We start from the raw sequence: 25959 nt of genomic DNA, 5'->3' as shown, positions 1-25959 counted from the left end.
AGACCCCCACAGGGAATATACAGACTGAATACAGGCAATGGACAACAGGAATAGAAGGATAAAACCTGAGGAGGCCCCGCTGCTGCTGCTGCCTCGACCGGTGTTCCAGGAAAAAGGAAGTGATGCAGCCAGGGCGCTCTATGTAAGCCTATGAAGGCTACAAGAAAATGGCCGCCGTGCATGTAAACCATGCGGCCGGAGCGGGCGCCGGTAAAATGGCGTCGTTTGGCGCCGAAACCGCCGCTCCACAGTGCATAAAAACACACACAATTTTATCCCATTATATGGATACATGTTAGATCGCCGCAGCGATCGCTGTATATGCCCCAACATGCAATTAAAAACATGCCCCACAGCACACAGCTTCCCACACTGCCCAGCCTGACACACACAGTGTCATACAGCTCCCCCCCCCCCTTGCAGCCCACAGCATGCAGCCGAGAGATAGGGAGACAAGCAGTGTGATTTAAAGGCAGGTTACACAGTCCCAGACTGAGACCCCCCCCAGACAGACAGGTCCCCACATAGACACACTTACCTCATATGGCGTGGGGAACCCGCACAGGCGAACAAGCCGCTGCACATGAGGCAGGGAGAGTCGCAATTCAAGACGCACACAATGGCGGTTAAGAAACCGCACAGCGTCCAGTGAGGTAGCCACCTCACCAAACATCCCTGCACCGAACAGGGATGGGTCGTTCACCGTGCCAGGAGCGTTACCTGGCTGAACGCTCGATGGCAGACTGGGAAGCCACTGACCCACGACCTGCGATCAGGGGGATCAGCCCGAGACCCAGTCCGCATGATCCTCATCTGAAGAACTAACTAATGCTGACAAAAACAACAGCTAAGTAAAGGTAGAGAAAAAAACTCAAATAAAATATTAAAAAGAAGAAAGAGTCTGGGACAAAAAGTCCCAGCACAGAGAGAGCCAGCCACTCCTGACAAGCTAGACATTAAAACTGAGATATGGTTGCAGGAAGTAGGAGGGTATTGACTGAGGGGACCACCCCTTGAGGGTGGGATATGTTAAAGCTTTATTGTTAACATATTCTGTTGCCTAGCTACTCCTTCGGAGCAAAGTCTAATACCCCATATGTGACGAATATGAAGAGGCGGCGACTGTCGGAGGACGTAAGATAAAGATATTTTCTGAAAGGGAGTCTCCAAGCAGCATCAGCTACCAGACTTACAAGGCCTGCGTACCAAGAGTGGCGAGGCCAGTCTGGAGCCATTAGAATGACTGGAATCCCTTCTGCCTCGATTCTGCGCATAAGTCTCGGGAAAAGCTGTAGGAGGAAAAGCGTAAGATAATACTATACCCCAAGGGGCCACCAGAGTGTCAGCCAAAGGATCCCGAGATCTTGCCACAAACCTCTGAACCTGCCGGTTGAGACGAGAGGCCAACAGGTCCACATCAGGAGTACCACACTGGAGAGACAGTTGTTGAAACACTTCTGGGTGAAGAGACCATTCGCACAGCTCTAACACCTGTCGACTGAGGTAGTCCGTCTGCCAATTTTCCACCCCTGGAATGTGCACAGCAGAGAGGGCTGGAACATATATTGTTCTGCCCACCTTAGAATGCCAGTTACTTCCCTGGCTGCTAGGGAACTTTTGGTGCCCCCTTGTGGATTGACATTCCACAGTCGTGGCATTGTCCAAATGAATTCTTATCGGGCACCCCTGCAGACGATCCGTCCACAGGAACAGGCAAAGCCTGATCGCCCGAATATCCAGGATATTGATCAGCAGACTGGACTCCTCCCGAGTCCAAACCCCTTGAGCCGAATCTGTGCCCAAGACACCTTCCCACCCGGACAGGCTGGCGTCCATGGAAACCACTGTCCAGTAAAGGAGTAGAAAGGACTTCCCCTGTCGAAGCCCAGGGAAACGGAGCCACCAAATCAAGGATCCCCTTACACTGGCTCAACAGGATCAGATTGTACAGAGAACGAGGATTTTTGTCCCATTTGGCAAGAATCTCCTTTTGCAGAGGCCTGGTAAGGAACTGAGCAAACTGAACCCCCTTGAAGGTGGAGACCATCAAGCCCAGCACTTGCATGCAAGTCCTGAGAGACGACCGACGGTCGGACAAGAGGAGCCGAATCGCATGCTGCAACATCAGTAGTTTCGCCTCCGGAAGAAACACCCTGGCTGAAGCTGAATCCAAAGTCAGGCCCAGGTTGTTAGATTGAGTCAGAGCCGATGTCTGAAAATTCATTGTCCAGTCGAACTCTTGCAGAGTTCACACAGTGATGTCCAGATCGTACTTTTAGATAGACTTTGCTCGCAGAAGGAGATCATCAAGGAACCCCAGTATCGCGATCCCCCTCTGCCTGAGCAAAGCTAACACCAGAGACAACGCTTTTGTGAACATCTGAGGAGCTGAGGCAAGACCAAAAGAGTAACGCCACAAATTGATAATGCTCCTCTCCCATGGCAAAGCGAAGAAAACGTTGGTGTCCGACATATTGGGATATGAAGTTAAGCGTCCTCGATATCAATAGAGTCCAGAAAATCCCCTCGAAGGGATGCCACCACTGTGTGAATGGACTGCATCGAAAATTTCTGAACCCGCACAGAGCGATTTAGGGCCTTGAGGTCCAAGACTGGACTGGACGGACCTTGCCTTCCTTCCTGGGAACAGTAAACAGATTGGAATAAAATCCCTAAAAACATTCCAACTTTGGAACTGGCGCAAACACTCCCTGTGATAGCAGATCCTGCACCGCCCCATAAAGGCTCTGCAGCCAATCCGAGGACAGGCGCAAATGAAGGAAAAAACCCTGCTGGAGGAAAAGACTGAAAATTCGATCTTGTAACCGGACCGAATCAACTCGTGGACCCATTTGTCTTGAATAAAAGAGGTCCATGGGTGTGGAAAGAAGCGAAGACGTCCCCCACCCCAGATACGGGGGAGGGCGCCCCTTCAGGCAGAGGAGGGCTGCAGGACCACTGGAACCCACTTTTGACTTACCAGCCCAGGGTTTCTTGGAACCTCACGCGAAGTTACAGGTGGATTTGGACTCCTTGTCCTGCGAGCCCACAGGACAAAAAGGGCCGTTTGTGAGCTGAGAAGGGCAACGTTTACGACGAGGCTCTTTGCTCTTGCCATAATGCACAAAGTGCAGTGTTTTTAACGCATAGTGTTAGACACGTCAATTAGGTTGGTCGCTGGCTGGTTGGTAACGTGACTGGAAATCTCTTCATTTTTTTTGATCTTTGCTCTTGCCAACCTATGGAAGCAGAGTACTCTTACCACCTGTAAAACCTTTAATGATCTCTTCTATAGAGGCTCCGAACAGGCGGTCTCCTACAAGAGGGAAATCAGTCAACAACTTTTTGGAAGCCTGGTCCGCAGTCCAGTATGTCAGACAAATCATGCGGCGAATCACAGCAATAGATATCAATATTAAGGGGGGTTGTGGTGCGCTTCTGGGTGTTTCAGAAGGTATCAAATTATCTAAAAATATCTACAATTAATCCATATATTGAGGTACTTGTGTGTCTTCTATAAAATTCAGAAATGTGTACAAATAATAAAAATTCTATGATAAAATAAGTCAATCCGTGTCCTGTTGTAGATGTTAAAAACTGTCCAATAAAAAAGGTCTACAAAATATATGATGATAGTGAACTTTCCACAAAAACCAAATTCTGTGCAAATCCGCAAATATCTATATTAATTGTGTGGATTACAGTATGTTGGAATGTAGTATCCGATTCGACGCAAAAAAAAAAAAATGTGTTGAAAATTTGTAGCTGTTCCAATAATTCAAAACAAAATAGAATCAATCAATATTGTGAATAAAGTGCTTCTATGAATCTAAACAAAAATTGGGATACGTGCTTCAACAAGGTGCTTCTTAAACAAAGTGCTCTGTGCTTAATGTGCTGTTACCCATAAAGGGTGTACGTGCAAAATACCCAACAAATAAATCAATTAATCTTATAACTGCATAAAAATATTCAGTTCATTCGGGGCTTTTAAAACAGTTTGCAGAGGAATCGGATAGCCTCTGATCCTTTAATGGTGATCTAACTTCTTCCTTCACCTCGTGCTGTGATGGCACATCTAGGTGTGCTAAACTCTCACCTTAATGAGGTGTATAATACGCCTGTATTATATATGGCTTGTGGTTCCTTCTCCTTATAGAATCCAGTGCAGTGTCAGGTGTCCACAGCGATGTCAAAAGAACGGGGGTTCCTGTGTTCCTCCCCCATGCGGTCCTATCTCCGGGGGATCTCTAATAGGACTCCTATTGATGTAATCTCCTCATCTATCTCTTTAGCTGAATGTTTCCTCCTTGGGGCTCATAGGAATGAAGGGGCCATCATGGTGTAGTATTTCAAGACTATCAGGGCGACTTAACAAATCCAAGATAGTGCAGGAACCACATTTTTTACAAGAAGGATCACAGTTGTCGCAGACACTCTGCAGGCTAAAGGGGACGAATCCAGAGAGGCATCACAGATATACTGTATACCCCTGTATCAACTGATCTGCCAGCTCATGAGGATGATAACCCCCCCTTCAAAATCCTGGCGAAGAAACTTTGCCCATTAAGGTCTGGGAGACCAAGGTGATGCCAAATACCAGCCTCAAAATTGAACCTGCCACAGTGAAAAGAATCGGAGCAGACCCTCAGCTCTTTTGTCCATAAGGGCTTTAAAAGACGGGGATTCCTCCACCGGAAGAAGCGTGGCTTTATTCAATCTGGAAACCTGAGAATCCACCACCAGTGGAACGGTCAGTTTCTTCAAAAGGGGCTCTTCAAAAGGGGCTCACAGTATCACAACCATTGCGTTTCGGGGATCCCCACTGACTTGCGACAATCCCGTCGAAATAGGCAGGGAAGGGGAACACCTTAGTCACCTTGGATGGTCTGCGGGTTGCAAATTGCCCCGACACAGCATTAGCGGTGTCCTCCAATGTTAAAGTTTCCCCGCACAGATTCAATCAGTGGCTCCACAATCGCCTTTTAATGCGTGGCTGGAAGAGGACTACTCCACACTGTCAGTAGCGTGGACGCAGACCCAGTGGGTTGACTGGCGTCTGCAGCAGTCAATCTGAGGAGGCAGAGGATACAGGTGAAGGCAGGGGGCGCTTCTTTCCAGGTCGCTTTTGAAAGGCCATATCAACTTTGGACACTAGGGACTGCAGGACCGCGGTCATGGCCGCCAGGGCAGACTGAGACCCAGAGGGTCCTGCAGCCACTGAGAGTGGGTCACATTGCTCCAGGGACTCCATGGTTAACCCAGAGGACTGCCCGCAATAACTGAAAAAAATTGCTACAAGAATCCCCCCACCGCTGCAGCAGTGGTACTACAGGTCCAAGCGCACCAGCGGTGCTGCTATAGCAGAAAGAGGGAGCTGCACACCCACAGGGACTCAACACCACCAACCCAGGGAAGGACAAAGAGCACCAAGCTGCTTGCCACATGGCGAAAAGAAAAGGAAGTAAAAGAGCTGTCACTGCCACTAGAGGCCCACCGCCGCATCACTGCTCCACAGGCTACAAGAAAATGGCCACCGCATTGACTTCAATGGAAAACTTCAAAAACATGGCCGCCGGACAACACAAACATGGCCGCCGAAGCCCAGAACAGCCACCCACAGGAAAGAAGCGGCGACACCCAGGACCCCCAACAGCCCCTCAGGTACCTGTAGCCCACCAGGGCAGCCCTAACAGGGGCCCCCACTATTAATTTTTCCCACATAAAAATGTCAGTGTGAGCCGACGGCTGTGCGCTCCCCCAGCACATCACCGCATGACACCCACACCTGAGAATAGCCTGGCCACCCCGGGGACGGGGGGTAGGGGAGCGCGACTTGTGCATGGGCACCATGTGGGAAAGAAGGGCACGTAGGGGGCCTACCAACCCAAGGGAAGGGCCCGGGTCCACCCCAACAATTCCCCAGAGGAGAGGGGGGGCACTACTCAACACATCTGGGAACCGAGCGGGCACCACTTCGGGTAGTCTGGAATGGGGATGCTGCGGGCCAGAGGTACGCTGCAACTCAGGTCGTGACCAATGTCAGGACCAGTGCTATGTGTCCACGCAAGATGTTTCACTCGCCGGCAAGCCCCCATCCAGGGGGGCTATGTCGCAGACAACCTAGCACGGAGCTAAAGTTGGGTCGCGTTCGCTGGCCAGACTAGGAAGAGCGTAAGGATCTAGGATATCCAGTCCGGCAGCTGATTTTCTGTTCCAGTGAGAACTACAAAGAAAGAAATTTAGTTTAAAAAGGAAAAAATGCCAAGAGCAGAGAGATCCTTACTCTTGACTAGGCAGAAAAAAACTGAAGTCCTATAGCAGGAAGTGGGAGTTTACCCCCTAGGACTACCCTATAGGTGTAGTCAAACTTGTTTCCGCCTAGTGCCCTACTCCTATGGAGAGCAGCATAACACAAGGGTCAAAGATGATATGGAGCTGTGTCCAATTAATGAAAGAGAAATAATGAATTTAATCCATTTTGGAATAAGGCTGTAACAACATGGAAAAAGTGAAGTGCTGTGAATACTTTCCAGATGCACTGTACATAATCACTCTGCACAATGATGCGCCATGCGGTTCTAAAGTTGTCTGTCATCCAAATTTTGGGCACACTGGACAATTTAATGTCCATAAGCTACAAGCATCACATTCCCTGCAGTCACCTTTTACCTCTACAGTTCTTTTTAAATGACCTAAAACATGTCAATGACTATGTGTGTATAATGCATACATAAATATACAGGTGCATCTCATAAAATTAGAATATCAAAAAGTTAATTTCAGTAATTCAATTCAAAAAGTGAAACTCGTTTGATATAGATGCCTTACACACAGAGTGATATATTTCAAGTATTTCTTTTAGTTTTGAGTTACAGCTAGTGAAAACCCAAAATTCAGTATCTCAGAAACTTAGATTACATAAGACCAATAAAAAAAAAAAAAAAAAAAAAGTGTTACTCTTACCGGTAACATCTTTTCCAATAGTCTTTCAGGACAGCCACCTTAGAGACCTTGGCTCCTCCCTTCTTAGGAAACACCGCCCCATCAAAGAGATTTAGGCCCCGTTAGTCATTGCCATTCAGTTCTCCAAGAGTACCTCCGGCCAGCTGGGGAGAAATAAAAACCTATCATACTAACCTTATTTTCCTGACCGTCTTATGTCCAGACCCTACTTTGGGTGAGTAACGGTGCCGGTAAGAGTAACTATTTTTCCGTAATCGTCTTTCAGGACCGCCACCTTAGAGAGGATAAGCGAGTACTTACCCTTAGGGTGGGACCACCGCTTGAAGGACTTTGCGCCCAAAAGCCCGATCTTTACAAGACAACAGGTCTAACATGTAGTGCTTCGTAAAGGTTGAAAAACTGGACCAGGTTGGAGCCCGACAGATCTGCTCAAGGGTAGCACCAGCTCTTTCCACCTGGGAAGTTGCTGTAGCCCTAGTGGAATGTGCCCTGATACCTACTAAGGCCTCCTTCATGCTTGAAGCATAGGCCTGGCTGATGGCTAACCTGAGCCATCTGGCCAACGTACGTCTAGAGGCTTTAGAACCTCTATTAGAGCAATCGAATAAAACAAAGAATCAGACTTCCTAAATCCCTTTGTACGATCCATGTACTGAAGGACACCCCTTCTTACATCTAATTTATGAAAATTATTCTACTGTTCATTCACAGGATTAGAACAGAAGGTTGGTAAAACAATTTCTTGATCTCTGAAACTTCGAGGCCACTTTTAGTAAAAAAAAAGCCGGATCTGTTCTAAACATAATACGATCCGAAAAAACCTGAAGAAAAGGAGCTCTAATAGAAAAGAGCTTCTAGTTCACTTACCCTTCTGGCGGTAGTGATCACCACCAAAAGAACTGTCTTGAGGGTTGAAAATTTCACCGCACAAGATTTAATAGGTTCATACGGCTCTCCTAAGAGTCTGCAGAAGCACAGATAGATCCCACATGGGGAAAAGGAAGTCTACTTACAATTTTTTTCCTGTTTAAGGCCTTAAAGAAACAAACTACACAAGGGTTTCCGGCTAAGGATACTTCTAGAAAGACACATTGTCTAAACTTGGCCTTTTAGGGTGCTGACAGATAAACCTTCATCAGCCCCCCACCCCCCCTTTGTAGAAATTCCAGCACTGCCAATGGACTACCTACATCTAAGGTTCTCCCTGTGCACCAGCTGTTAAAGAGCTTCCAAGTCTTAAGGTAAATGGGCCGCATTTCCTTTTTCCTGCTACTAAGCAGAGTCGCCACCAAGTGATCTGAAAACCCCTTACTTTTCAGCAACTCTTCCTCAGAAGCCAGGCTGCGAGATTCCAACGCTCCACCTGGGGACAGGAAACTAGGCCCCGAAAAAGAAGGCCCTCCCGAATTGGTAGAATTCAGGTGGATTCCACTGCCAGACTTTTCAGGACCAAAAACCACGGTCTCTTTGGCCAATGTGCTGCTATGAGGATTAGGGTAGTGTCCTCCTGAAACTATGTCAGAACAGGCATAGCATTTGTAGAAATGCCAACTCTGAGAGTGCGTCCAACTCCGTGCCCCATCCCCCTTGTTCAAAAAGAAGTAGAGCCGTGTTTTTGTTTTTTGCTGAGAGGCAAACAGATCCACGCACGGCACCCCCCATCTCTGAGTGATCAACCTGAGGACATCCTGATTGAAAATCCAGTCGCCTTCTCAAAGTTTTTCTGCTCAGAAAATCGGGCAAATGGTTCAATTCTCCCTTTAGGTGAACCGCCGATAGGGAAAGTACTTGAGCTTCGGCCCACCGAAGAATTATTTCTGCCAGAACCCACGGAGACTTGCTTTTTGTTCCCCCTTGTCGGTTGACATAAGCAACTACTGCAGAATTGCCTGAGCGGACCTGTACATTGTGTCCCTGTAGTTCTACCAGGAAAGCTCTGAAAGCCAGTTTGACTGCTCTCAGCTCTCTCCAATTTGAAGATCACTTTGAGGACCCCTGCACCAGTTTGGAAACCAGGTGTGCGCCCCACCCGGTCCTACTTGCGTCCGATTGTGTGGCGTCCGATTGCGTGGCGTCCGATTGCGTGACGATTCTGGACACTGGTGGGACCCAGGCGAGATCAAAAAAGGTTTGAGATCTTTCTCCACCACCAGAGGGATCTTTTTATACGCATTGGTACGTGCACTAAGAAATCCAGGGAACCCTGAGTGCAGGCCCATACCTCTAGGATGAACAGTTGCAGAGGGCAAAAGTGGAGACATGTCCACTGTACCGCTGGGATTGCGGGCGTTCGCGACCCCAGTGCAGACATGGCTTGCCTTACTGATACAGGTTGATTGCTTTGTAAAAGGCCCATGAGTCGGTCTATCTTCTGACTTTTTTCTAAGGGAAGAACCTTTTGAAGTGTGGTATCTATTTCATAGCTCAAAAAGGTGACCTTTTGCACAGGTACCCGATTTGATTTTTCCAGATTCAGGAGCCACCCCAGGCTCTCTAGGAAACGTCTTGTTGTCAGAAGGTCACTCCTGGACAGCTGCTCCTGAGACAGGGCAAACAAGAGCAGATCCTCCAGGTAGGCAATGACCGAAAAGCCTCTAAGCCACAAACAAGCAGAGGATTCCGTCATGACCTTGGTGAAAATGCGGGGGGGTTGGGGAGAGCAAAAACAAAAGGAAGGGGGCCTGAATTTGGAGGTGTATCGTGCCCTCTTCTGTTGTTCTGGAAAACCGGAGGAACATTTGACACCCTTCCGATATGGGAATATGCAGGTAGGAGTCTTTCAGGTCTATTGAGGCCATGAAGCAGTCTGGAGGAAGGATAGCCCCTCTAGAAAAGATTGAATCCATCCTGAATCTTTTTACACAATTGAGGCGTTTAATGCCGATTCAAACTTTCCCGATGGCAGACATTGCATGTGATTCAGAGCGCACTGCTCCTAAAATCACATGCGATGTCTGTGCGGTGCGAATTCAGCCATACAGTTTGTATGGCTGAATTCACACCGCAATCACAGTGAACTCACACAGGACCCTTTTTTTGGTTCCGCAGCAGAATCGGATCGCATGGTGGTTCACACCAGTGCGATCTGATTCCTGTGCGAACTGTCAGATCACACTGCGATATGCAATCTGATCTGGGGGTGTTAACCTTGAATTGACACCCCCAGCGTATCGCATATGGCAGTGTAAACTGCCTGTGCTGTGGATGCGATGCGGGAACACGCAGTAGATTTCGCAGTGTTTCCGCATCGCAATAGTGTGAACCGGGATTTAAGGATTTTAGGTTCAGAATAAGTCTGTACTTGTCTGAAGGTTTCCGTACGACAAAAACGTTGGAATAAAATCCCCCGCCTAACTTTTGGTGGTACCTTCACCACGACCCTCTGAGATCTCCAGTTCTTTCAGGAAGGAAAGTAAGGCCGACACTTTTTCCCTGCATCTTGGTAAATTGGTGATGAACATGCTGCATGGAGGGGGGGGGGGGGTGAAAATTCCAAAAGATAAACCCTTATGATCCCCAAAATTAACTGATTGGAGGTGACTGCTCCCTACTGCAGGAGGAAGATCCCCAGTCTTCCCCCCCACCATGGTCACTTTGTCATTGGGTTTTATTGGGCTGTTCAGGAGGGCGAAAAATCCCCCCCTCCCATCTGCGCCTAACAGGAAATAATTTTTTCTTGTCCACTGTTCGATCCAGAAGTTTCCAGGCCTGGTCCGAACAGGTGGTCCCCTGAAAAGGGAATACCACAAAGTTTGGCCTTGGACCCATTCGAGCCCTGCCAGATCTTAAGCCAAACTGCCCTCCTTGCTGAATTGGCTAGGGCTGAAGATCTGGCGGACATGCGTACAGATTCAGCTGACGCATCTGCAAAATAAACCAACACCCCGTAGAAGGCGTGGAGAAGGACAACAATCATCTCCTTCGAGGTGCCAGCCTCAATGTGTGTTTTAATCTGGGTTAGCCAGTACTCTAGCTTGCGGGCCACTACCATCATCGAAGTGGCGGGTTTAACATTCCCTAATGAGGACTCCCAGGTCTTTTTAAAGGAGAGAATCCATCCATTTTATCCTTGGGGTCAGAGAGAGCCCACTTCCTTGAAGGCTAAGTCTGTCTGCCTTGAAACCTGAGAGAAGGCTGCGTCCACCTTCAGTGATTTGTTCCAAGCTAATGCATCTTCTTCTGCAAAGGGAAATCTTTTAAGAGCTCAAGAAACGAGAGGCTCTCTCTGGATCTTGCCATTTCTTAACCGCTTCCACTAGGACTTCATGTACCAGGAAGACCCTTCTTTTTTGTTCACCTACGCCCTGGTACATTTAATCGTGAAGAGAGAGATTTCTTCTCTTCATGAATCCCTAAGATGGTGTGGATTGCTCCCAAAAGATCCTCCACCTCTTCAAGGGTTAATTTGTACCTAGAGGCTTTAGTGGACTCACCATCCACCCCTTCTGCTTCTGACTCCCTTGGGAGCCTGAAGGTGTACTATCACACTTCACCTTGTTTATTAGTACCCCACCGTGTTCCTAGACTTGTTGAGTATATCACTGGTGAGTGTGGAGCAATCTCTTGCTGTGCTAAGGGGGTGCTGGGGCTGTGGAAATTGTAGATTTGTAATTAAATCCTTTAATGACTGGAAAGTGCTGGAAAGCTACTTATCAGATGTAGCTAGTTCGCATTCTTTACACAGTGCCTTATACCAGGATTTACCTATAGTAGCTTTGTATGATGGCCATCTTTTCTTGGAGCTATGTGGCGATTTTGACTTGTCTGGAGGCCTTACCCTGTAACACATAGGAGAAAAGGACACAGCTAAGCACCCATACTGCCCCCCCCCCCAGCACTAATGAGCACAGCATGCCCCCTCAGTAGTGTACCTAGGACCGACCTCACCAGGGTCCCAGAACCACCACTTTAAAACACCCCCCCACCGGGGGGGGGGGGGGAAGAGTACACCATGAAGCTAGTAGTGGAAGTAAGGGAACACCATGGTTCTCTTGCCTTAAGATGGCTGATGCTGGCTTCCCCTGGAGCAGTCCCTGAGACCTGTGCCTCTGGCATCTCCTAGGAGTGGTCTGCCTGTGTGCCTGTTTTGCTGTCCCCCAGCTTTCGGCTGCACCAGTCCATCATCCTGTCTGCTCTTCAATACTGAGACCCGGAACCGGAAGCCGAGGATGTCAGCGGAAATGCCCACCTCCGCCAGAAATTACATCCTCAGTCATCCGGTCCAGCTGGAGCTCCATTGCTGGCCACAGGATGCGGGAGGCTGGAAGCACCTCCGCAGCGCTCTCCCCGAGCACGAAGAGCAGACCCCCACAGCTTCAAGCCCCCACTAAGGAGCTGGGTGACATTTTTTGGCAGCATGAAAAAAGGTAAAGGGGTCCCTACCCCTAGAGCCACCATTAGAGATCTTAGCCTCTCCTTTCTTAGAAAACAGCCTCGGCCCCCTGGCCGTTCAGCCCGAGGTTCCTGGCGATGTCTCCCCACCGGAGGAAACCCCCCAACTGAAGGGCAACGGCTTAAAAGGGGTTTAAATCCCTTTGGATGGGGTAGTGTTTCCTAAGAAGGGAGGAGCCAAGGTCTCTCTAAGGTGGCTGTCCTGAAAGACGATTAGAGAAAGGATTTTTAGTACAGAAATGTTGGCTTAGTGAAAAGTATGGCCATGTACAGTATAGTATGCATTCAATACTTGGTTAGAGCTCCTTTTGCATGAATTACTGCATCAACGTGGCGTGGCATGGAGGCGATCAGCCTGTGGCACTGCTGAGGTGTTTTGGAAGCCCAGGTTGCTTTGATAGTGGCCTTCAGCTTGTCTGCATTGTTGAGTCAGGTGTCTAATCTTCCTCTTGACAATACCCCACAGATTCTCTATAGGGTTTAGGTCAGGCGAGTTTGCTGGCCAATCAAGCACAGTGATACCATGATCATGTGACCAGGTATTGGTACTTTTGGCAGTGTGGGAAGGTGCCAAGTCCTGCTGGAAAATGAAACCAGCATCTCCATAAAGCTTACAAAACAAACCACTAACTAAAAAAGTGAGTTAGCGCTCACTGGCATCTGATGGTACATTTAAAACAGAATGTGACCAACAAAGAAAGCATAAATCAATAACAGTCCATGGTCAGCTGGGAAACGAGTAGATGAAGCTAATTGAAAGGGCCAGTATGGAAAAAGGCAGCAGATGGTATGGTAAAGGAGCAGAATGTAAAAAAAGACTGGCAGCTCCTAATAGAGGTATGAAATCCCTCAAAGCCAAACAAGAAAAAAGGGCGACAGGTCAGTGTAGGAAAAATTAGCAATACTTTTATTGAATCATCACTTGCATCAAGGAGACTTGCTGGTGGTACATAGAGTTGCTGTCATGTATACTGTTCCCGCAGAAGATCGTGAACAGGCAACAGGATGGACTGGAGGGAAGCCGTGGATACACTGGGCCCACAGGGATGCACTAAGGAGAGCCACCAGCGTGAACCAGCTTCCCTGACAGATGGAGCAGCACGCCAGTAGAGATTGCATGCTCTGGCGCACGTCCCGTTGCCTGGAGTGTAAAGGGGGCCGGCGGCGGCGTCACCTCCAGCTCACGGACTCCACTATGGAAGGCAACAAGGGACAAACCCCACAGGCAAAGAAGAGGGCGGACCACAATGCGTTTGAGGCCCCGCCGTCCAAAGGATGGCAAATTTATAGCACTGACAATAGGGCTAATCGAGAGGTGAAAGAAGCAGGACAAAGCTAATTAGGAGGAGATGATGTAGGCATTAAAATGGTGAAGTAAGAATTGAGAGGGACCAACGGGGAGAAAAGGAAGCAGAATATGAACCAATAGGAAATTCTAGAGCACTTCATGCTACCATCTGCTGACCAGTTTTATGGAGATTCTGATTTCATTTTCCAGCAGGACTTTGCACCTGCCCACACTGCCAAAACTACCAATACCTGGTCACATGATCAAAGAAGCCTGGGCTTTCATAACACCTCAGCAGGGGCACAGGCTGACCGCCTCCATGCCACGCCGCATTGATGCATTAGTTCATGCAAATGGAGCCCCAACCAAGTATTAAGTGCATACTTTACTGTACATTTCTTTCTGTAATGCAACATTTCTGTATTAATTTTTTTATTGGTCTTATTGGTAATATTCTAATTTTTGAGATACTGAATTGTGGGTTTTCATATGTTTATCAAACGTAAATTTTCAGTGAGATGCAAGGGTACATTTTGGTCTATTCCCAGAGATCAGCTTTTATACTGAAACCACTTTAATCCATTTTTCTCTTAAGTCAAGATTCATCTCCACTTGACCCTTATGGATCAGACATCATGGAATGAGTTTGGAAGTAACCCTCAGGTACTGAGCCTAGCTTAAGTGATTTCCAGATTGATTACAAGTATGATAGCTGCAGAGAGCTTTTGAGGTTGAGAGTGGTTAGCATTGCCTGCATGCTTGTTCCGTCTCTGAAGACTCAATTCATCAAGGAAGCATCTCCCTACTGCGGCTCCTGCTACCAGAACTACATGGAGCTTTGATCCCTCATCTGTTCAACCCCCTGGTCTTAAACATTGTCTGACAGTTAACCAGATTCTTTGAGTACTTGAAGCATAGCCACCTTCCTTGAGTCTACACATTGTCTACCACACTTGCGGCTAAAACATGTCCAATTCCAGAACAGCAGTACCAAGTGTCCCTGACACACCGTCCACCAAACAGGTCAATGAGCTTTCTCCTGAGGAGTTGCAGACTTCCGCTATCGCTTCCTAATTGAAAGACCATTTGAAACTTTATAGATGAGGTGCACACCCTAAAACTAGAAAAAAACTGCCACTTCCAGCAAGCAGTGCTGTCTCTAGCCCTGGGTATTAGTTATTTAAGGCCTCAAAAACCATCCCTACACATCTTTTTCAGGCCACAAACATCTCTTCATTTTAAGTATTTTAAGAAGTTTGAATTTTGTGTTGGTCCATACCCTCTTAATTAGGAGTCTGTCATAAAGTGGTCCATTCTGGCGGTAGATCTGGCAATCTTTTGCCCTAACAAGGTGCTCCCTATTCTTGTAGATGTCCTGAATGGGTCAAATCCCTTAAACGTGATTAGCCGATGTAACCCAAAATTCAATTTCGTGGACCAGATGTCTTTGGTTATTAGCTGTTATGGCTTGTCAAAGTCTCTTGCATTGGTCTTCTGTCAGTCCACTTGCACAGGACTCTGAGGCTGAAGTATTGCAGAACTCATTTGTACAGTGTTTATTTCTCAGGTTAATGTAGTGTTCTATTAAGGTTTCTACTGTGAAAAGGGCACTTGCCTTCTCGGGAGAAAAATAATTCACAAGTCCGTACGCTACTTCTCAGAAGCATCTATTTCACTGAATGTGCCCACATCGAGAGCCTCCCACCAAGTTTGGTTCGCCTTTCGCCCACAAGACCTTTCAATCCAGATGTGAGAAGCCCATAGACATGCCTTCCTCTGCATGGCAAGCCCTTGCTTTTCAAAGCGGGGGGGGGGGGGGGGCATTTACTGGTCTTTACAGACTATTGCAAGTCCTGTATGGTCCATACTTGGGTACAAGAGGTGGTGTTAAAAGGTTACAAGCTCAAGTTTTGTTCCCTTCCCGCTACCCTTTTTCACCTTCAATCTTTTGGCTTCCAAGCACCTGGAAATTTTCCTTAGTGCACTCCTATCCTATTCTGGGCCTTTAAACCTTAAACACTTACATTCATGTCCACAAATTCCATTTCACTTTGCAGTGGGACCTCTGTACTACAAGTTCATGGCCCTTCTATTCAGCCTGTTCTCTGCACCTTGAGTGTTTAACAAGGAACTATCTTCAGTGTTGACCCTTTATCACTTTCGAGGTCTCTGGATTGTAGGTTACCTAAACAAACTCCTCACTAGAGAATAATCTGCACAGCTTTGGAGGACAATGTATTCCAGACCATTCAGATACTGCACTGGTTGGATCCTGAACCTTCAACCTGTTGCTGACTCCAAATCATTACTTGAAATATATGTGGCTGGTCCTGGGCATTTGCCAGACCATGTTATTGCCTACTCCCCAATCCAGGAGATCAGGCTATCCCTTGCCCTGGGGGCTTCGGAATCCTGCTCTTGCCTCAGGGAAATCATTCCACAATGCGTTTTAGAAGATCCTGAGGGTGAGCAAAAGCCTGATGAGCTGAGGGGCACTGTGGGTGCAGGGGACTAAGTCTTCAATGGAATCTCATCTCCCCAATAGCAAAGCGGCAATGATCAGGAACAAGCGGTCTTTATGTGGCAAAAGTGTAGACTGAACCCGGTCTTGGGCAGAACATCAGGTTTTAGTTGTCAGCTGTGAACATACCTAGCATGGACAACAGGCAGGCTGATTTTCTCAGCCTGCAGCAGTCGGACCTGGGAGAGAGGTCTTTGCAGGACCGGCATTCTAAGATCTGTGTCACTGGTGGGGGGGGGGGACCAGATGTGAAACCTCTTGGCTGTCAAACTGGATAAGTTTCTACCCAGGTCCAGGGTCCCACTGGTGAAGGCAGTAAATCTACTACTGGCTCCATGGGATTAGCGCACTCCAATCTAACTTTCCTCTCCTGAAGCTACTTCCTCAAATGCTTTGCATGATCAAGGAGGAGGGCTTCCTGGTGGTTCTCATTGCCCTGGCTGGCCAAGGAGACTGCAGTACACTGACCTAAGAACGGACCTAAGAATTCTTCAAGCTCTGCCAGACTGTGTGGATGGGTTTTCCCAAGGATCAATTTACCAGCCTGCTCCTCGGCCACTTGCTTTAAAGTGATGGTAAAGTCTTTTTTTTTTTCTATTAAATTAACAAAAATATACTTACCTCCTCTGTGCAGTGGTCAGTGGTTTTGCACAGGGCAGCCCAGATCCTCCTCTTCTCGGGTCTCTGGCTGGAGCTCCTGACCCATCCCCTCCAGTTGAGTGCCCCCACAGCAAGCAGCTAGCTATGGGGGCACCCGAATCGAGCTGCAGCTCCATGTGTTCATTCAGACGCGGAGCTGTCGTTCGGCCCCGCCTTCTCTCTCTCCTGTATGGCCGAGTTTGAATGACAGCAGCAGGAGGCACTGCTGCTGTGTCTTAGCCAATCAGGAGAGAGAGTCCCGGATGGCTGAGGCACTCGTTGACATCGCTGGATAGAGATAGGGCTCAGGTAAGTATTACGGGGGGGGGGGGGGGGCTGCTGCACACAGAAGGCTTGTTATCTTAATGTATAGAATGCATTAAGATTAAAAAAAAAAAAAAATCTGACTTTACAATCCCTTTAATTGCATGACTGTTGAAGTCGAGGTTCGAAGAGATGGGGCATCTCCAACAGCGTGATCACAATGCAATCTAAAGCCAATTCCACTTCCTGCAACGGTTAACAACAGACATGGAAGGCGTACTTTTTGCTTGGTGTGAATCAAGAGGCATCAACCCCAAGAACCTGTCCATGAGATGGATCCTTTCTTTCCTGCAGTTGAGTCAGGACCATTGTTTGGCCCTTAGTACCATAAAGGGCCAGATCTCTGCTCTTGCATTATTTTTTTTTCAAATACAGTAGTTGGCTTCCCAATCTCTGTTTAGGAAATTTGTGCAAGGGGGTCTCCATGCGGCTCCCCCGGTCAAATCCCCTCCATCGCTGTTGGATTTTAACCTGATGCTTTCAATACTTCAGCAGCCACTGTTCAAATATGTTAGAAGCAATCCTCTCTGCTGACTTGCAAGCTTGTTTGCCTTGTTGTTATGACCTTGGCAAGACGAGTGTCTGAAGTGGCAGTTTTATCCTGCAAGGAACTCTTTTTTGGTTCTAGAGACAAGAGAGTTTTAAAGCTTAGACCTTTCTTCCTAAGGTGGCCTCTGCCTGTCACCTTAATCATGGCACTGTCCTTTCGTCTATAGCCAGCTCCAGTCCAAGTAAAGGAGATTGGATGTGTTTTGGGATGTTCAAGTCAACCTCGGAGGACACTTCTTTCTTTCTGCAAGACCGATTCTGCCACCCTGGATGGGCTCTGGAAAGGAGACACTGCTTATAGTTACACCATTTTTCAGACAGTAGTTCTGTCAAGGTTCTGGTTTAATTATTAGGTTTCTCCCTTTCCAGTCAAGGTTCACTGTATCAGGGCTCCTTTTCTCAGTTCTCACCATGGAGTCTTCAGTTCACATTTTCCAGGTGGACATTTCTTCCTCTTCTGGTAACAGCTTTGGGCGCAAGGTCCTTCAAGTGGCTCTGAGTTGTATAAAGTTCCCTATGCTTGACATGTATTGGGTCCGTTTTTTTTTTTTTTTTTGCTGTATTTCCCACATCCCAGCCTAATTACAAATTTCTTCAAAATATAGAAAGGTATACATCTGGCAATCTTTAGTGGATTATTAATTGCCAGCACTCTTCTACATCAATCAGGATCACTAGGTGTAGCCCTCATTAAAGTAGATGTACAGCCACAGCTTGTTTGGCTGTACATCTCCTATGGATCACAGGAGTTCAGTTTGTTCTGCACTCCTGTGACCGGTTTTCAGCAGAGAGCGGTATGAAGTGCGCTCTTTGTGGACGTCACAGAAAAGTCCAGGCACCGTGTCCAGGCACAGAGTGTCAGTCCAGTGGACTGACACTCAACTCAGCCTCTCAGGGAGCCGCTGAGAATGTGAACCGGCCGCTCCCGCCCCCCACAGCCCAGTGCTCCAGTGAGCGGGGAAGGGGGCAAAGCGGAGAGCTGTCAGAACAGAGCGATCGGCAGTGTTCACTTGCTTGTTTCTCAGTGTAGAGGCATCGGGGGACAGATATGAAAATTCAAAAAAAAAAAAAAAAAGGGGGGGGGGTTTGTGTTGAAACACAGGAATACTTTCTCTACAATGCCTCCACTAACGTGGATCAGCCTAACCAAACCGATACATGCAAAAAATGTCCCACAAGGTCGTGGGGAAAAAAGGGGTTAAATAGCCAGATCACTAAATAGACAGAGAGACAAATGAATGATTCAGTGTATTTAATAATCATGCTTTAAAATAATGTACCAATCAATACATAGACATGCAGGTATCATGGATAATCAATACTATGTGCATTGATATTAAACAAAGACAAGACAAAACATATACACAGATAATTGCTACAACCGGCCGATGTGGGTTTGGATCTATTGACGGGGGAAAAAAATATCCACAGCTGCTGCTGTATGATAGCCTTTAATAAGGAAAAATTCCCTGGCAAAAAAAGTCCCCCAGGAGGTTTGGACACTTAAGAGAAGTCCATTCATTCATACGAATGTATCAAGGCAGCAAGAAATCAAATTGAAACATGGCACAAGAAAAACCATTTATACCGGGGGACAGATGCTGCAACCACCAAAGTATAAACCTACAAAAAAAAAAAACACATTCCCATACATCTGCACCTCCTCATGGGATTAACTTATTGTTTGTATTGGGCCCTTTGTCATAAGAGCTTTATAGACTGTAAAAGCAGAAGCCAACTTGAGCATCCTAAGTATTTGCTGGGACCTGGGAATTAAAAGATGTTTTTTTTTCCAATGGCTCCAACCAATTCAGATTTGATATTTTTACATTTTAACTAATTTCCTTCATTGGGGGGGGGGGGGGGGGTGTCTGGATCTGATCAATGGAGACCTGATCCAGCCCCTTTTTTCCCCCATGTAGCTCTGCATGCCACAAATCAGTAATTTATAGCAGTGGTCTACTGCTGCAATGAAAAATTTAATATATAGAGCAATATAGAGAGCCTCTCTCTAGTCTCCAGACAAAGAAGGTGCCATAGTGACACAATCCCTTCTGCTGTAAAAACAAAAACTGAAGCATAGGATTTACAGTGCTCTGCTACTTACTGAGCACTTCTTGCAGGTTGGGACATTAGACATACACTTACCACTTCCATTTGGCTGCATCCTCCTCTTTCTGTTTCTCCTCTTTACTCTTCTTGGTCTTTACCACTGCTCCTTCAACCTTGATTTTTGTGTTCTTCACCTCTCCTCCTTTCGCTTTGCTTTGCTTTTTGGTCTTCCCTTCCTCAGTTTTGCTCCGCTTGGTCTTTGTCCCCCATTCCTCCTCGTTCTTCCTCTTTTTCACAGTGGCTTCTTTTTCCTTTTTGAAGTACTCTTCATCCTCCTGTTTGACTTCCACAGACATGTCTCCACTCTTGGGGCTAGGCCTCCTTTTCTTTTGATCACCATCAGATTCCATGTCATCATCTTCTCGTTCCCTCTTTACACTTTTGGATTCTTCTTTGACCTTTTCAATGTTCTTTTTGTCGTCACCTTTCTTTCCTCCTTTTTCCTCTTTGCTGCGGTTCTTTTCTTTCAACTTAACTTTAGTGCTGTCTTTGGTTTTCGGTTTCTTCTCTTCACTTTGTGCATCTTGAAATAAATCCAGATCAACCAGCATTCTCTTTCCAAAGACCCCCTTCACATCCTTTACTGGTTCTTTAACTGGTATTTGAGAGTCTGCCTTTTCTTCCTTTATCTGGAACTCAACTTTCTCTTTTTTAGAATGATTCTTTGATTTGTCTTTACCTGCATTTCTCTCTCCCTCTTTAGACCTAGAGTGGTCCTTGTGCGCCTTTTCCTTCGTGTGGTCCTTGTGCGCCTTTTCCTTCGTGTGGTCCTTGTGCGCCTTTTCCTTCGTGTGGTCCTTGTGCGCCTTTTCCTTCGTGTGGTCCTTGTGAGCCTTTTCCTTCGCTTGGTCCTTGTGCGCCTTTTCCTGCTCGTGGTCGCTCTGTGCCTTTTCCTGCTCGTGGTCGCTCTGCGCCTTTTCCTGCTCGTGGTCGCTCTGCGCCTTTCCCTGCTCGTGGTCGATCTGCGCCTTTCCCTGCTCGTGGTCGCTCTGTGCCTTTCCCTGCTCGTGGTCGCTCTGCGTCTTTCCCTGCTCATGGTCGCTCTGCGTCTTTTCCTGCTCATGGTCGCTCTGCGTCTTTCCCTGCTCATGGTCGCTATTCGTCTTTCCCTGCTCATGGTCGCTATGCATCTTTCCCTGCTCATGGTCGCTATGAGTCTTTCCCTGCTCATGGTTGCTATAATTCTTTTCCTGCTCATGTTCAAAGTGCATCTTTTCCTGCTCATGTTCAAAGTGCATTTTTTCCTGATCACAATTATACATCTTTTCCTGATTATAATCATTATGCATCTTTTCCTGCTCGTAATCATTGGGCCTCTTTTCTTGCTCATAATCATTGGGCATCTTTTCCTGCTCATCATGCGTCTTTTCCTTCCATTGATCATTGTGCCCCTTTTCCTGCTCATGGTCTTTGTGCCTCTTTTCCTTCTCACTGTCTTTGTGCCTCTTTTCCTTCTCATTGTCTTTGTGCCTCTTTTCCTTCTCATTGTCTTTGTGCTTCTTTTCCATCTCACGGTCTCTGTGCCTCTTTTCCTTCTCATGGTCTGTATGTATCTTTTTCTTATCGTGGCTTTTGGGAGTCTGCTCCTTCTCATGGTCTTTGTGTCTATTTTCCTTTTGGGGTTTATCTTTGTTGCTGTAAGTGCTCTTTACTGCTCCCACCACATCATTAGTAGATATCTTGTCCTCTGTGTGCTTCTTGTTACTTCTAGACAAGTCTCCATTTTCTGGCTCTTTTATTTTGTCCTTTTTGGTGTGTTTCACAGTTTTAGCGTCCTTTATTTTTTCCTGATCTTTCGCTTTAGTATTTTCTTTTCCCTCTTTCTCCTTTTTCTGAGTGGAAACTTTCTTGGTATCTTTGACACATTCCTTACCAGACTTGTCTTTTCCTTTTTTGTCTTGTAATTTGGAACTCTCTGCAAAGGAATGGTTATCTGCTTCTGAACCCCTTTTTTCAAAGTCAAGGCTTTCAACTGTCTTCCCTCCATCCAAAGCACGAATGTCACCTGTCCTGCATTTTACAGCTGTAGCGGGGTCAGTGGTTTTAACCTTTGAATCAACGTCTTTTGGTGCAATATCTGCATCAGGTTTACACTTCGAGGACAGATGACCATTCATGCAAAGCAAAGCGTTACACTGGAATTCTGAAATCTGGAGCACAGGCTGCAAAACAAAAAAAAAAAAAGATAAGAACTGTAAAGCTACATTTGATAGTTTTCAAACACGACCTAAAAAAGGCAAAAGGAAGCTTAGTAGACTTCCCATAGAAGGGGTTTAGGGATTCAGTCGCCAAAATAAACTGTACAATTAGAATGTCTGGTTTACCTGTAAAATAACAGGACACAGAAGAGAGCATTCAGGACTACCCCTTTTATGCTGCCATCTTTAGGTGCATGGACACTGGCCAAAAAAAAAAAAAAAAAAAAAGGCAAAAATATCCACCCAGGCATAATCCCTCCCAGCTCTACCAAGCTTCAGTTTTGTAGCAATGAGGAACACAAACAAAAGGTTAGGGATGTCTGTGTCCTGTGATGTAATCCAAGAATAGAATTACAATCCAAGGTAAACCAAAATCCTATTTCTTAATCATACATCATAGGACACAGAGGAGTTCATATTCATACTACTTGGATTGTCCCAAAGCACTGAACATGATGGATGGACACCACAGCAACAGGGCCCACATGCCCAAAACCCAAAAAACAAAGCCACCTGGCAAGCCTTCTCCCCCCATACTGGTATCAGCGGAGTAGTAAGAACCTGCCTGGTAGCAGTAAGGCTCTATTCACACCTGAGCATATCGTTTTCAGGTGTTTTTTGGGCTTCTTTGCGGCGTTTTTTTTGCAGGCAGCCTTCGACATCTAACAAAAACGCTTGTAATGCGCCAAAAAAGAAGCTCATGTACTTTGAGCTTCAGGCATTTTGCATCAGGCAACAAAATGCTTAGATGTGAGCTGGTGCCTTTGAAATTAATGGGATTTTGCTTAATGGGCGTTTTGAGACTTCAGAGATGAGCGTTTTACGAGCTGAAAAACGCTCAGGTGTGAACAGGGCCCTAAACGCGTGAAGGGAAGAAAAGGTAGCAGCCTTACAATCTTGAACAAAGGAAGCTTAATGCTGAACAGCCTAGGTAGCACTGGCACTTGTAGTGGAATGGGCCCTAAATGGTAAAGAGGTACTTTGCCGCTGAAGAGCCCATTTTTCCAGATTTAGCTCCTGATGGCTGAGAAAATGGTCTACCCACTTTCCAAGCCAGGAATGTGCATGATAGAGAGGGTTGGAATGTGAAGTTCTGGTTAAGACAGGGTCGGAATGTGAAATTCTGGTTAAGACAAGGTCTGCACTTCCTGAGGTCTGCTGCTCCCCTCCCTGGCATTTTCTGACTGAACACCAACAGGAAGCCCCCAAAAGGTAGACAGACCAATATCGGACAGCTAGCCAAATTGCCTGCAGTTTTTATTGGCAACTTTTATGCCTGACGAACATGTACTCTGAACCGAGAGGTTCTCCAGAACAACTCCGCAGCCCAAAGGCTGCCATCAAGACCTTCCACTTCATTTGGAAAGCAGATGCAATGGAATAGCCAAAGACTCCAGACATTTGTCCCATAGCAACAGGCTAGTGAGCTGCACAGCTTCAGAGTGAAACTGGGCACAGGGGATCGCATCAAAAGGCAGCTACTATTTTTCCCCAGTACCTGAATGTAGGTCCAAAACAAGCTACTTTCAAACGGGACTCTACCTGGGCTTGAAGAGACAGTCATTTCTGCTGCAAAAGCAGCACCTTTGCCTGTACAGTGGCTTAGTAATCCAGTCATATCAGAACCAAGGCCAATTTCTGAAGGTTCACTGCTTACCTTCTCTAAGCATCGTCTGCTGGACATTTGATGTTTCTGAATCGCTCGTGAGATTTCTGCCAACACAGCTGCAATGGCCCCTTGGGACAGCCGTCTTTCTATGGCTGCATAGGTGGTGGGATACGAAGACACTTCTGAGCACAAATGGCAGCAAATACCAGCCAGTAGCCTCTGGACACCACGTAGTAGACGCCGCCTGTCAGACTTCCTGAGGCAAGGAAACTACAGAGGCCAATTGATGCTCCCCCTTCATGAGTGGGGGCGTTCCTTCACTGCAGTTTTTACCTGCCGAACCAGTGGATATGGGGATCCAGTTCTTACAGAACTGGGTGAGGGCTTTTGCTTTGGGCCCAGCCTGATTGCTTATAGAAAGGAGCTCTTCTTGGATTCCAAAGGAGTCACTGGTTTCTGACTTGTCACCTTCACCATCTTTGGAGGTAAGACCATGCGCCTCCACCATGTACCCACCATCACCTTCTGGAAGGATTGCTTTAACAAGTGTTCGCCCTGAATGGGTAGCCCATCTGATTCTTACAGAAGAGTTCTGCCAACCAACACTTGAGCCAAAGGATTCTTCCAATGTGGACTGACATCGTGCCCACCCATGAAAGCTGCCCTTTGGAGTCTTCCAAAGCATCCAATGAGAAATTCAAGGCTCTCTTCCAAAGCAGCCAATCAGAAATTCAAGGCTCTAGGAAAGTATTCCAGGAGCTGCCAAATGGCAGGATCTCTTGGGTCGGATTCTTTCGAATGAAGCATATGCTATACCCAGACTTTAAGAGCTTGGCAGACTTTCACAGTAGGCTGCAGAGTTGCTCCTTTCAAAGAAGTATTCCTAAAGAGGGCTTCCAAGCTCTTATTTGTGGCTTCCTTTAGGACCAGGACCCCATGCACCAGGACTGCCAGGGTTGCGAGTATAAAATCACTGAGTCAACTGCCTGAGAAAGAAGTTTTGTAGAATTCCTCCTCAAAGAGTGGTGAGGAAAACCTTTCAGTTGTAAAAACCACTTCTCTGGATTAGCCCATTCACCATACATCAGGGTGAGGGGTTCACTGGAAAAGACTTGGGAATTTTGGCAGAATCTGAAACCCACCATGGTCTTCTGTGTGAAAGAAAACCTGAGCCCAGAAGATGCATGAGATACGATCACAGTCCAAAAACTGAATTCGTCCCTGGAAACAATGAAGTTGAGCATCAGCAGGGGAGGACTGGGCCAGGGGGGCAATGGCCACCCGGGCCACTGATGCCCCATAAAAAGGCTGCACTGCTTCTGCCACAGACATGCCTAAAGGATTCCTGGTGATGAGAAGTAAGAAGTCCCCACCGCTGACCTACTGAGGATGGGATTAAGACAGGGACAGAGTGCTGCCCACCCCCCCCCAGCATGGATGGTGTAAGCTATGTCCGAGCAGAGGCCGGTTCCATGCCCCACTGGAGACTCTCCTCCTCCAGCCAGCCCTGACCGAACTGTCCCCGCTTCCCCCAACCGCCCCTGCTGGTCAGGTGGGGAAACCAGATTCGGCCGGTGAGTAGAGAGTACCTGGAGCGGAGCTTCAGCCTGGAATGGGGGTCAGAAGGAGGCCGGGAAGAGAGAGAGAGAGAGAGTGATAGGGGGGCTTAGTCCCTGCACCGTGTGCCTCTTGTTTGTACTTGCCCCCTGGGCTGAAAGTTGCCAGTCTGCCCCTGAGCATTAGGCCCCTGAAACCGTGAAACTACTAGATAAAAAGTACAGGAATTCAGAACCAGGATGAGCCTTTGGGAATCCACTACAGCACAGGTGTCAAACACAAGGCCCGCGGGCCGAATGCGGCCCCCCAGGCCATTCCATGTGGCCCTCGCACCTCTCCTGCAGCTGCGGCACCCCCCTTGTATCTGCCCCCAGCTTGTCTCTGTAGTCGACAGCAGAGAGGACAGAACTCCTTTGCCAGATCCTGCACGCCTCTGTGCAGCTGTAGAAAGACTTGTCTTTGCCTCCCCAGGACATGGGGTGCTCTGGACATCTAATCCTACAGATATAACCGGCCCTTTGAGGGCAACCATAATGCTGATGCGGCCCACGATGAAATGGAGTTTGACACCCCTGCACTACAGGATAACTACGTATGGGATAATCCCTGATTAAGGGATTAGTGAGAACATCCATATCTTGTTTCAAGCCACCTTTGTGCCTGTGTGAGGTATCGGCTTGCTGAGGTTAAAATGGGCCTGTGACCCCCCCCCAGGAGGGCATCTGTAGGCATAAGCCAAAAACCTATCTGCCAGTGACCCCTGGAAGCTTGAAAACTTCCCCCAGTATTTTCAGTGCCTTTGCGA

At 47.3% G+C, this 25959-nt stretch overlaps 1 protein-coding gene across 1 annotated transcript in view; it reads right to left on the bottom strand.

Annotated features, from left to right (window-relative positions):
* Positions 1-11041: 11041 nt before the first annotated feature.
* The window catches only part of LOC309556406 (uncharacterized protein), a gene marked incomplete at both ends in the record, with an annotated part of 142833 nt that continues 127915 nt past the window's right edge, over positions 11042-25959 (bottom strand). The window contains 3 exons of the mRNA XM_082258869.1: positions 11042-11145; positions 11671-11744; positions 19827-21952. Coding sequence (XP_082114995.1) covers positions 11042-11145; positions 11671-11744; positions 19827-21952 — 2304 coding nt within the window. The remainder of the gene's footprint in view (positions 11146-11670; positions 11745-19826; positions 21953-25959) is intronic.

Source organism: Pelophylax lessonae, assembly GCF_965119305.1.
Source record: "Pelophylax lessonae genome assembly, chromosome: 5".
Lineage (NCBI taxonomy): Eukaryota > Metazoa > Chordata > Amphibia > Anura > Ranidae > Pelophylax > Pelophylax lessonae.
The sequence above is the reverse complement of the archived record's forward strand: the minus strand, read 5'-3'. Positions and strand labels throughout refer to the sequence as shown.